This window comes from Symsagittifera roscoffensis, chromosome 1 (genome assembly GCF_963678635.1).
Source record: "Symsagittifera roscoffensis chromosome 1, txSymRosc1.1, whole genome shotgun sequence".
Lineage (NCBI taxonomy): Eukaryota > Metazoa > Xenacoelomorpha > Acoela > Convolutidae > Symsagittifera > Symsagittifera roscoffensis.
The window spans coordinates 36775321-36787077 of record NC_087062.1 but is presented as its reverse complement, the minus strand read 5'-3'; the positions used below and the strand labels follow the sequence as shown (position 1 = coordinate 36787077).

The following is an 11757-nucleotide window of genomic DNA, read 5'->3' as shown; positions in this document are numbered from 1 at the left end:
GCGTCCGCATCTCACTCGACCCCCCCCCCCCTAAATCCGCCCATTGTCATCAAAGTTTCCAGCATATTGTATGGGGCTCTGATGTTACGATGTCACGATGGCTTTACCGCTAGCTGATCTTAAAACATGTCTTTTTATGATTCGACTTTTTGGAAAAACCTGGTCTCCGAATTAGGTTTGCTGTGAGAGACCAAGTGAATAATGGCTTAGGTATTTTTTGTTTATTTTTGAGACCATGTGTCATGCATGCATTCTAAATAATTTTTTAAAAAAATGATATGTGACACTTGAAATTTTATATTGCTTATATCTCTGAGCAAGTACAGGATATTTCACGCGGCTATTTTTGAATTTATTTATTTTTGTTTACTCCCCCACATTCAATTCTTTAAATGGCTGTTTACATTTTGATCAGATAGATACACTTTTATTGAATCAACCAGAACAATGGATTTTATTTTTCATCCCAATCTAATCAACCGGTTATCCAAAGTATACATAAAGTAGCACCTGCTGAAAAAAAATCGTAACCACGACAAACAAAGCAGAGTTAGTACGCTGATTTTAAATTCTTTTAATTTCATTCTTCCCTCCGTTCTCAATAAAGGTGAGTCGGTTCCGCTAATCATTTTGTCTCTCTTTTTTTTGTCTTTTCGCATACTCAAATATCACATTTCCTTGTTTTTTAAAACACTATTTTGAATGCTATTCTATATTATATCATATCAACTGAATGTTATGAAAAATTATAATAAAACCACCTATAAGTTTTTAACAGTTTAATGCCAATTATTACAAGACTTATTTGTCTAACTTGTGTTAAAAGCCACAGTATATCAAACCATTTTTCTTCATCTTTTTGCTCAAACCTAACATGCGTGTACTCATCTAATTTCAGAGCGCAAGTTTGATTTTATAACTTATTTATGAAAGTGTATCGAAAAGCTACAAGTTTTGGCATGAACCCTTGAACGCGCTCAGAAAGCCGCGATTTGATTAAAGCAACTTTAATTAATTTTTTTTTTCAGTATATTTGTTATTGCTTGTGTTTGGATTATGCATGACAACGAAATTTTGCATGACAACCACCTCCAACAAAATCTTGATTTGTAGCCATTTTCATTTGTAATCACTGTTGAACCATTTCAGCTTTCTGCTTTCTCAGCGCACAGTTGCTCAAAACTTCTCTCAGTTTCACAATAGAAACCTCCGAAAAAACTTCAATCTCAAAATGCGTGAATGTATCTCAGTTCATGTCGGACAGGCCGGAGTCCAGATAGGAAATGCCTGCTGGGAGCTGTACTGTCTGGAGCATGGGATCCAGCCCGATGGTCAGATGCCTAGCGATAAGACCATCGGAGGAGGCGATGATTCATTCAACACCTTTTTCAGCGAAACAGGTGCCGGCAAGCATGTTCCCAGGGCTGTTTTTGTCGACTTGGAGCCCACCGTGGTTGACGAAGTCCGAACTGGAACTTACCGACAACTGTTTCACCCGGAACAGTTGATGACCGGAAAGGAAGACGCCGCAAACAACTACGCCAGAGGACACTACACCGTCGGAAAGGAGATGATCGATATCGTCCTGGACCGAATCCGAAAGTTGGCTGACCAGTGCACTGGCCTACAGGGATTCCTGATCTTCCACTCCTTTGGTGGGGGTACCGGATCAGGATTCACCTCCTTGTTAATGGAGCGTCTCTCCGTTGACTACGGAAAGAAGTCCAAGCTGGAGTTCGCCGTCTACCCTGCTCCACAGATCTCAACCGCCGTCGTGGAGCCATACAACTCTATCTTGACTACCCACACCACTCTGGAGCACTCCGATTGTGCATTCATGGTCGACAACGAAGCCATTTACGACATCTGTCGACGAAACTTGGACATCGAGCGGCCTACCTATACCAACTTGAACCGACTCATTGGCCAGATCGTGTCATCGATCACCGCATCTCTCCGATTCGACGGTGCATTGAACGTCGACTTGACTGAGTTCCAGACTAACTTGGTACCCTACCCTCGAATCCACTTCCCTCTGGCTACCTACGCTCCTGTGATCTCAGCCGAGAAGGCATACCACGAGCAGTTGACCGTTGCCGAGATAACCAACGCGTGCTTCGAGCCTGCCAACCAGATGGTGAAATGCGATCCTCGACACGGCAAGTACATGGCTTGCTGTCTGCTGTACCGAGGAGATGTTGTCCCTAAGGATGTCAATGCAGCCATTGCGACTATCAAGACTAAGAGGACTATCCAATTCGTCGACTGGTGTCCCACTGGCTTCAAGGTCGGCATCAACTACCAGCCCCCGACTGTCGTTCCCGGAGGTGATTTGGCCAAGGTGCAGAGAGCCGTCTGCATGTTGAGCAACACCACAGCTATCGCCGAGGCCTGGGCTCGATTGGACCATAAGTTTGATCTCATGTATGCCAAGAGAGCTTTCGTCCACTGGTACGTAGGAGAGGGCATGGAAGAGGGAGAGTTTTCCGAGGCCAGAGAGGATCTGGCAGCCCTGGAGAAGGACTACGAAGAGGTAGGAGTTGACTCGGTCGAGGGTGAGGGCGAAGAAGAGGAGGGCGAGGAGTACTAGACTGTCACTCACTTCAAAAGCACTTTGATCACACAATCCAAAGCGGAAACTGATGATCACACATCTCATGCAACCAAGTATCATATAATTTATTTAATAAAACTTTTTGTCTTTTGACGTGTAGACGATGTTTTAGACATTGATGCAATTCCACTGACAAAGTTCACGATTAAAAATTGCAGTACAAGCTTTTCATTCATTTTTGAGCAGTAGCCTATGCAACAGAAAAGAAGATAAGAATAGTTAGCCATCATAACCTGGTGCGCATAATTCATTCTCGCTAAAACAGTGACCGAGAATTCCAAAATTTCGAAGACCTCTTTAAAGTCGGTAAAAATGCTCTCCGAGTCCTCAAAAAGTATCTGCTAGAATTTTTTTGGAGATCTTGAGGACAACACAAACCAATCGTCTTACGACAAATCTCAAGAAATTTTGGTCAGAAAAGGAAACCATCCATGGGAACCATCCATAGGTACCATCCATAGGAACCATCCATAGGTACCATTCATAGGGACATATTTAGGAAGATTCTGGTTTATATTCATCTTGCTGTTGACTTGATTCAAGCATTGGCAGAGATCGTACTTGGGTAGAGATTGTCCCGCGAAAGCAACCCCGATTGTCACCAAAATTAGTTTCAAAGAGTTTGAACATTGTCCAAAACTAAGTCTAAACTTAGTCTGACACAATTGAACAAAGTCTTAATATAGTGCCAAACAAAATCAGATCCTACGCGCAGCGAGCGTTCTTGGATCATAATCGGTTATATTGTCCTTGTATAGTAAATATCCATAAAATTCTCAAAAAAATTATTGACTTTCAAAAAACAGATAAAAATTCTTATTCAGTTCCGTTGCTCTACTGTGCCCTACAAATTTTTGAAATTTTGACCTTTCTTTGATTAATTTTGGAGCGCTTAAACTGCAAACACTTTGTTCAAAATTATCTTAAACATTTCAAAAATAGAAAAACAAATACAATTATAGAAAAAAAATGTCTACTGCTAGTTCTAACATTTCCCCTATTAAAACTGCGTATGCTTGTCCCTAATTTGCTTTTCTAAGACATGACGAGTGGCAGAACCTGAAGGGGAATTATCAGACAACTTATGCATTGATTGATATCAACAGGTTAAATGAAACCAACAAGTTAAATCAAAGGATGCATTTTTTTCTAAGTATCAGCAGCACTTGGAACGTCATGAAGCTGGATGGGATTTGGAGCGTGGCAGTCGTCATCTCAACAGGGTTTGTTTGCTGAGAAGCTAAGGGATTTTGACCCAATCCCCTTTACTAGTGACCATTGTAATCTGGTTTTAGGTCCTAGCATCAATGAGAAAACAACAACCGACAAAATTATTCCTCAGGACTGCGCAATTCATGCATACCTGGGTTCTACAACAATAAAGGGTGAAAAGGTGAAAATTTTGGATAAATACTCGAAAAAGACAAAAAAAAACGATAACCTTGCAAGATGCTAAAATTAATGTGGTCAAACATAACAAATCTGCAATGGAGATTTTTGATGAATTTACTTCTCTTGTGGATAAGTGTTTGAATCTGTTTGAACCTGGTGGTCTCGTAGTTTGCGAAATAAAGACTTTCAAAAAACAACCGAAACTAATGCAAAAAAAATTGTTGACATCAAAAACTTGTTGGATGAGAAAAAAAAATTATGATAAAGTACAGGCTCTCAAACTAAATTGTCTGATCAAATCATACCCTATTTTTATCTGTAAATTGCATTTTACAATGAAACTTATTGTGTTAGGTTGCAGCTGAAATAAAAAAAATAAGTAGTCCATACCTGAGGAAAGCGCTAGTGGAGCATTTGTTCAATACTTTGCATGGTATCAGCCAGTCTGATGTTAGTGGCGACACTGCGAGCCAATGTGAGGTGCGTTTTAGACAGCACAGATATCAACAGCTCTTTTTTCAACCCTTTTTTAGATGTCCAGATTATTTTTCAAGTGAAATTTTTTAAAATTGCTGTAAGCGGTCGAAAGTTCAAGTGTCATATCTTTGTAAGAAAAATGCGTCTAAATGACTTCTTATTAAATTATCTAACTGGGTACTCATTGGTTTTATCTACTCAATGCCACTGTTGCCCAATCATAATGCTTATAAGAACACTTTTTCTCAAAACCAGAAGCTTCAATTATAATAACCAAAATAATCCTATTTTGAGTTATTTTCACTAGAGATATTCAACTAAACCCAGGTCTAATGCTGCCATACGACAATGTTTTCAAAAACTATCTAAGCTTTCAATCAAAGTTGAAGTTTTTTGTGTGATTACCCCAGTCTCAATAAAAAACTATCTTCAGACAAATAGACTAGTAAACGATATAGGCCACAACTGTGTTTATGGATTTAATGAAACATGGCTATTATTTAAAACAAATGTGACACATACAATCACAAAAAGACCTTTTTCAGATTTTCCATTGTGATAGGGGCTCGGATAAGCAAAACAAAAAATGGAAGACTGCTTTGATTAGAGTTTAAAATTATGTAAGCACAGTTGAGGCCTGATTTTAACACTTTGATTCTCGGTTCAAAAGTTTGTGGATTGATTTTCAAGTTAATTGAAGTCAATCAGTTTTAGTTATTTTATCTTTCTGCCCTATGACAAATCTGTTTACTGACTTTCTTGAACAACTTGAAAAAAGCATCGATAAAGCAGGCATAGGTAAAAATAGGTTAAACCAGATGCTTGATTCTAGTTTGAATAATGTAAATAGGGAAGATTTACCCCTAAAAGACCTGCTGTTCATTCACCCATCGATTATTTTTATTATGACACCAGTTTAAAAACAAATGATACCTCCGTAATGAACTGTCCTATAAAAAGCGAACACCTTGCTTAACCAACAATTATGCACTTCAGCCTGAACAAAAAAGATCATGTGAAATTTATTAAACCTCTGATTAAAAAATCTATTCAGCTGATGAAAACAGAAAGTCAGTGAAAACATCAGTTTGGTTAAATTTTTTAATGAAAACTGATGCTGACAGTATGTTGACGGCCTTTGCAGATTTTTCGCATAGAAATAATCATAATCATGACGATCAAAAAAGTTTTACTAAGAAAAGAAAAACCGGTAATTTAATTTGTAAATTTTTAGGTGTCGAAACTTGCACGCACACTAAACGTGAAACGTGAGAAATCATGTTGACAAAAAATTTCCAAAAAAAATATAAATTTAAAAAATTTTTTGTCCAAGGAGTACAAGACATATTGTGATAAACTTTAAGACCTACTTATTGAATCAGGCTCATCAGATAGAAAAGTAAAGAATCTAATAAACGAGGTGAGGAACAGGAAAAAGACCGCTTGTGATACTCCTGGGATAAAAAATTTGTTTCGCATTGTTGTTTCTTTTTGAAAACAAACAGTGTGTTTACATAAGTTCAAATTCAGAGGCTACTTTTTGTAAATCCAAAATGCGTCAACTTTTGTAAACACATCATCAGGGGAATTTTTCTTTTTTAGCTTTGTTACCCGATATGAACTACTGAAGCTTCTTCTTGCTTAAGAAAAACTATGCCCTTTGGTCTTTCTAAAGCACCAGCATGGGCCCTAAATGATGCAGCCATTGAAATAGCATATCCAGTAACCCACTTAGCTGATGAATGCCACGCTCTCAATACTGTTCCGGAGATAGACTTAAATTGGCCAACAGAATACTTTTGTTAAAAAGGAATACCGAAAATTCAATAAACTCCAGACCAATATCTATAACTTCTACATTGGCAAAATTTTTTGAAAAAAATTTTCAACAACGAATGGTTGAGTACATAGATGAATTCTATTGATGAGACAGTAACATCAGAAACAATCAGAAATCAAACCGATCATAAGTCGCTGGTTGCGGGTACTTTTCTTGATATATCCGAAGTCTTCGACTCAATTGATCACAATTTTTTGTTCAAGTTAGGCTTTGATTCAACTGCTCTGAGCGTTATGAAGAGTTATGTGATCAACAGAAGTCATAAAATTGTCATTAGTGGAACATAATTTGATTGGCTCACTGTCGTAAGAGGAATTCCTCAATGTAGACAATCTTAGGATCTTTTTTGCTTAACTCATCTGTCATTGATAATTACAAAACTGTAAAGCAGACGAAACAATACTGCTAAAAAACGGTCAAAATATAAGCCATTAATCTTTAAAAGCCAATAAAAAATATTAAAACTCGATTATAAAATTTTACCTATTGGTTTTTTTTTGCTTTTTTACAGATCATCATTATACTTTCACCAACTTCTAAAAGGTAAAAGGTCAAAAACTTGCTTTTCTAGTTACCAACAGCAAAAAGTTATATACATGAGAGAACATGAGAAAACAAACATAAAAAGTGCAACAGAGAAATTTTTCGCAAAAGCAAATTATTCCACATCAAAAAAAATACAAAACAGTTTTTCTGAATCAATTCATGAACAACACACGCCAAGTATCGTAAGAAAACTTATCATGGAAGAATTTTAAGTACTCGAAGTAACTATTGTATTTGTCATATAAAAGTTCAGTTTCTACACTGCCTGTAGTTTTCGAATTTTACTTGTTAATATACATCAAATTTCAGGAAACTCAGTGTTTTTTAATCCATTGAAAACGAACTATAATCGTAGGTTTTTTTGAATAATTGTAATCCACTATAATCAATTGTAATTGAATAGAGTCCCTTTAAAACTGATTATAATCATAAAATTTTTTAAAACAATATAATTCATTGTAGTCGATCATGCTGATTTTTTTGGGAGGTTTTCGATAAATTTTCCGAATTATGAAGTTACTTTATTTCAAATTTCCTGTTTAGTTCGGTTGCTACCAATTACCGTTCATAAAATTCAATCTTTCATGTAAAATTTTATTTATTCGAATTTTTCAACTTTCGCAATATGGCAGTTTAACATTTTATATAGCTGATGTTTTTGACATCGCCATAGTAAAAAAATGGACATTCAACCACTACCCCTACCCCGCCTACTACCCCTTCTCTGCCCAATACCCCTCACTTGCCCTTTAACTCCCCCCCCCCCCCCCCCACTTGAATAGGGGGTATCTAATAGTTGAAAGGGGAGGAGAACGGTTTTACGGGGGTTGAGTTAAAGTAAACTCCATCACATCTTTTTCCAGAACACCCCCGCCCCTCCCACTGGTTTTGCCCCTCCTCAGTTCAACACCGCTACCCAGTTTTCATGGTCCTCAGCTGAGGACTGAACTGAGTAACAGGTAACTGAACTGTTTATACCCCCAAGTAGGGGGGTTTAATTGGCGGTTGTGGGGGTCAAAACTGTGGGTGTGTGGATAGATAAGGTAATGGTGGTAGGTAAGGCGGTGTGGGGTAAAATGGGGAGGGGTTATATAGACGAATTAGAAACTGGGAGCGGGGTTGTAAACTTGGACGGATGGATGGAGGGTAAATGTTTTTGATTTATATATAGAAGGGTGGGAGTGAAAGCAAGGGCGGATATGTCAAACAGTGACGGGGGTCATATAAACTGGGATGAACATGTTCGTTCGGGTTCTAAGCTTGCGGAACGATGATTCAATAATATTTAGGTGCCAAAAAACTTTTCAAAAAGTGTAATAGTGCAAAGTTCTCTGACAAAATTTCAAGAGTCCACATTGAAAAAAAACTAATTATAATCCCCTAAATATCACTTCATGGTTGGATGGGTCATGGAAATTGATTTTTTTTGTCAATTTAATCCATTAAAATTGGTGATTTTTTTGAGGTTTCAGTGCGCATAGTCCCAAACAAAGTCTGAACATAATCTGAGTCAAAATTTAGGGCTAGGTGCAAACGCATGCCCTACTTCTCACACATGCGTTTCATGGAAAACAATAGATAGTAGTTAAATATTTTTTAATGGATTATAGCCAATTCGTTGCTTGCGTGAAAAAAGTTGGAATACCTCGTATGTCTCGTTCCGTTCTTTCTTGAATTTCCCTTCCATCGCGTCCAACACCCGTGGATATCTCGTAGCCGCCAAGTCCAAATGTGGTTTCCGTTTGTGTAACTCATCTTGCCCTTTTCTCCGAGGCACAAGTATAAGTTGGAGATCAATACTTGTTCTGATTTCATTCGTGGTTTTCCATCCACATCCGCTGGTTAAGCAGCAATCTGTGTCCCGTTAAAAGTACTTGCAAAGTAAAAATTTTTCGGATTTATATAAGTGTTTTGCTACCATCCCCCACTGGAAGCGGTGGAGCCAAAACTCCCACAGCATTTAAGACGTAATTCCTAATGGGGTTTTTCCCCATCTTTTCCTGCTTGCAGCGCCATATTGAGAATGCTGGTTCCGTAACGTTAAAATCCAGTCTTAATAAATAACAGTATTCAATCAAGATCATAAGCGACAACTAAATTAGGAGTTTACCAAAAGTGGCAAAGCACTCCGAAGATTGATACCTGTCAATTGTGTCCAGCACCGGTGTAAGATTAATTGGTTGACAGATGATTTAACGAACATAACAAGATACGATGAGTGAGCTAGTTTAATCACTATGACACCTCCCTCCCCCTCATGTTTCAAGTTTATCCTTTCCCCCAGTTTATCGCTCCCCAAGATTTAACCCCCACGCAGGTGGAAAGTGGTTAACATTGGGGGAGGGGTAAACTGGAGGATGGGGTTAAAAAAAAAGGCTCGTGGGATGGAGAATAAGGAGGGAATGAGAGACGTAAATTGGGCAGAAGTTAGAAAAATCAATAGAAAATAGAAAAAAAAGACCGCTCGTACCAGGGTGAAGCCCTGAATGCTCCGACTGCCTTTTAAAGTTTATGGAGCAGCAGTAATAACATAAAAAAATTACGTGAAATAAAATAAAATTAATTTTTTTTTTTTTTAAATTTGAAATTTTTTATGAAAATCATCTCCCCACACGCCATATAAAGTACAAAAAGATAGATTTCGTTCCTTGTAACAAATCAATTATGGCAAATAAGCTTCGTTCAACCAATTTGGAACGATTTATAAGACGGATTAAATCTCCTCTTACGCGTTAATAGCGCGAATTATATCGCGCGTTAATTGTCCCAAATTGGTCAAAATGGGCAAAATGGCAATCTTTAAACCCTCATAACATTATGAAAAATGATCACAGGTTTGAAATATCTTTTCAAATTTAAGCTCAGGACAACAATACCTTTTGAATGATATAAAAAACCGTCAAAAATTGCTAGTTAAAAAGTCGAAATTTGTCTGAATAAAAAAAACCCACCCCGAGCACAAATATTCCGTTACTTTTGTATCGAAAGTCGGAATCAAAAACATAGAAATTTATGAATGGGAAAAGTTGAAGACAAGACAGCAAATCACTTGAAAATGAAAAGTAAGTTTCAATTTTGCAATTTTCTAATGAAACGTGCGGTAAATCAAAAGCGACTGCCAATTTGGGAGAACACTGCTTTATGTTAAAAACTTCAGACTGTTTAGAAAAAAATTAAAAATCAAATTTAATCATTTATAATTGATTAAAATGAATCATATTCATTTGTCAAAAAAATCGATTATAATCTATTTTTATTCAATCAAAAATCAATTATTTGTTTCTGGGGACTGACAATGAAAGCATAATATAATCGATTTTTAACCATGAAATTCAGTGCGCGTTGGTTGATTTACATTACCCTCATAATCATTATATATGAACTGATATTCATGCTAGTCCCAAGCAAAGTCGGAAAATAATCTCTACAAACTTCGCACAAGATCAAACGGAGGTCATAACTATGATCAGGCACCAAGATAAATTTAAACATGATTTTAGCCGCTAGTTTGAGAGATGAAACTTGCGGCAAAGTCGACATATCATGAATAAGCTGACCGCATCTTGTTGCCAAGAAAATTTTAGAAGATCCCTAAATATTAGATTTTACTATTTTAACAGGCTTTGAACAAAGTACTTTTAAATCTATACGGATTTTTGAATACATTATACGGATACATTCAAAACTGTGCACGGTAGACTGAACATACTGCTCACTGTCCCATTGGTTCCCAGGATTGTTATCGTCACCGTGACCTTCAGTACCTTCAAATTTTTGCGGTGCTTCCCTGCATGTCAAATCTAATTTCTTTGGCTCCCACAGCTCAGAGCACGCAAAGGAAAGGCAAAGAAACGCAGCGCAGAAGACCATTTTAATGTCTTTGTCGGCTCAATATTTCATTCTCGCCTGTGTTGGTGTAGCAACTTAAAATTTCATGGTATATCGCTCATTCATACCACATGATTCAAACCTTTGAAAAAACTTATGAGCGACATCTACTTTCAATGTTTTTCATCGGCTAGAAAACAATACCACCAGTTCAATTTTTGAGTTTGAAAGTCCTGGTATCGAATTTCATAGTATGGAAAAAATGTTTATCTTACAATTTCATAGTATGGAAAAATACTTATTTTGTTATTTTCATGCACTTACTTTTGCTCTATGAAACTGTATGAAAGAGTATGATAAGCATTTTTTTTCATATATGAAGATTGTATGATAATCATTTTTTGTCAACCCGGGTAGCTCACAAAAACCTGTGTTTAATCGCTCGTTCTAAGTTTTATGCTCCAGAATTTTTCATAGGATATACTTGATTTTCCGGCTGAAAATTTGCGTTTTACACAAAAGGTTTCTGTGGAAAATAGATGTGACGAGTTGGAATGGAATGTTCTGACCCAGGTACTTAGTGTAAAACAAAAGAGATTAAAAAATATAACAATGGCTAAATTAAAAAGAATTCTAAAAACAGATTTGGTACGAGGGAGGAGTGATTCAACGCATCATTGCCTATGCTTTATTCTGAAACTGAGTCTGAAAAACTTACTTGGTTTTTTCTCGACACATACATTTTTTTGAATTCAATTCACCATTTAAAGGGATTGAATATACAGTGCTGATTTAAATTATCCGGACAAAACGAACAAAACTTGAATTTTCAAACAGGTTATTCTCAAATTGGGATAATATTAGACAAAAAGTGAAGAGATCAAAAGTTGCTTAGAATTTCATCAGAATGAATATGGTGCAATGTTGTCTCCGAAATTCTTAACCAAATTTTAACCCCAAAAATGGGCCACTTTGGTTTTTTCAATAATCAAGAATTACGCTGAAACTATTTTGTTAATTGACGAGGAATGTATATGACAAGAAGCCTCTTACACAGCCC

General features: G+C 36.9%; 1 protein-coding gene across 1 annotated transcript; it reads left to right on the top strand.

The window, feature by feature from the left end:
• Window positions 1-1067: 1067 nt before the first annotated feature.
• Window positions 1068-2777, top strand: LOC134843667 (tubulin alpha-1D chain). The gene has a single exon (XM_063859881.1). The coding sequence runs from the start codon at window positions 1232-1234 to the stop codon at window positions 2588-2590; it is 1359 nt and encodes a 452-aa protein (XP_063715951.1). The 5' UTR covers window positions 1068-1231; the 3' UTR covers window positions 2591-2777.
• Window positions 2778-11757: the final 8980 nt, after the last annotated feature.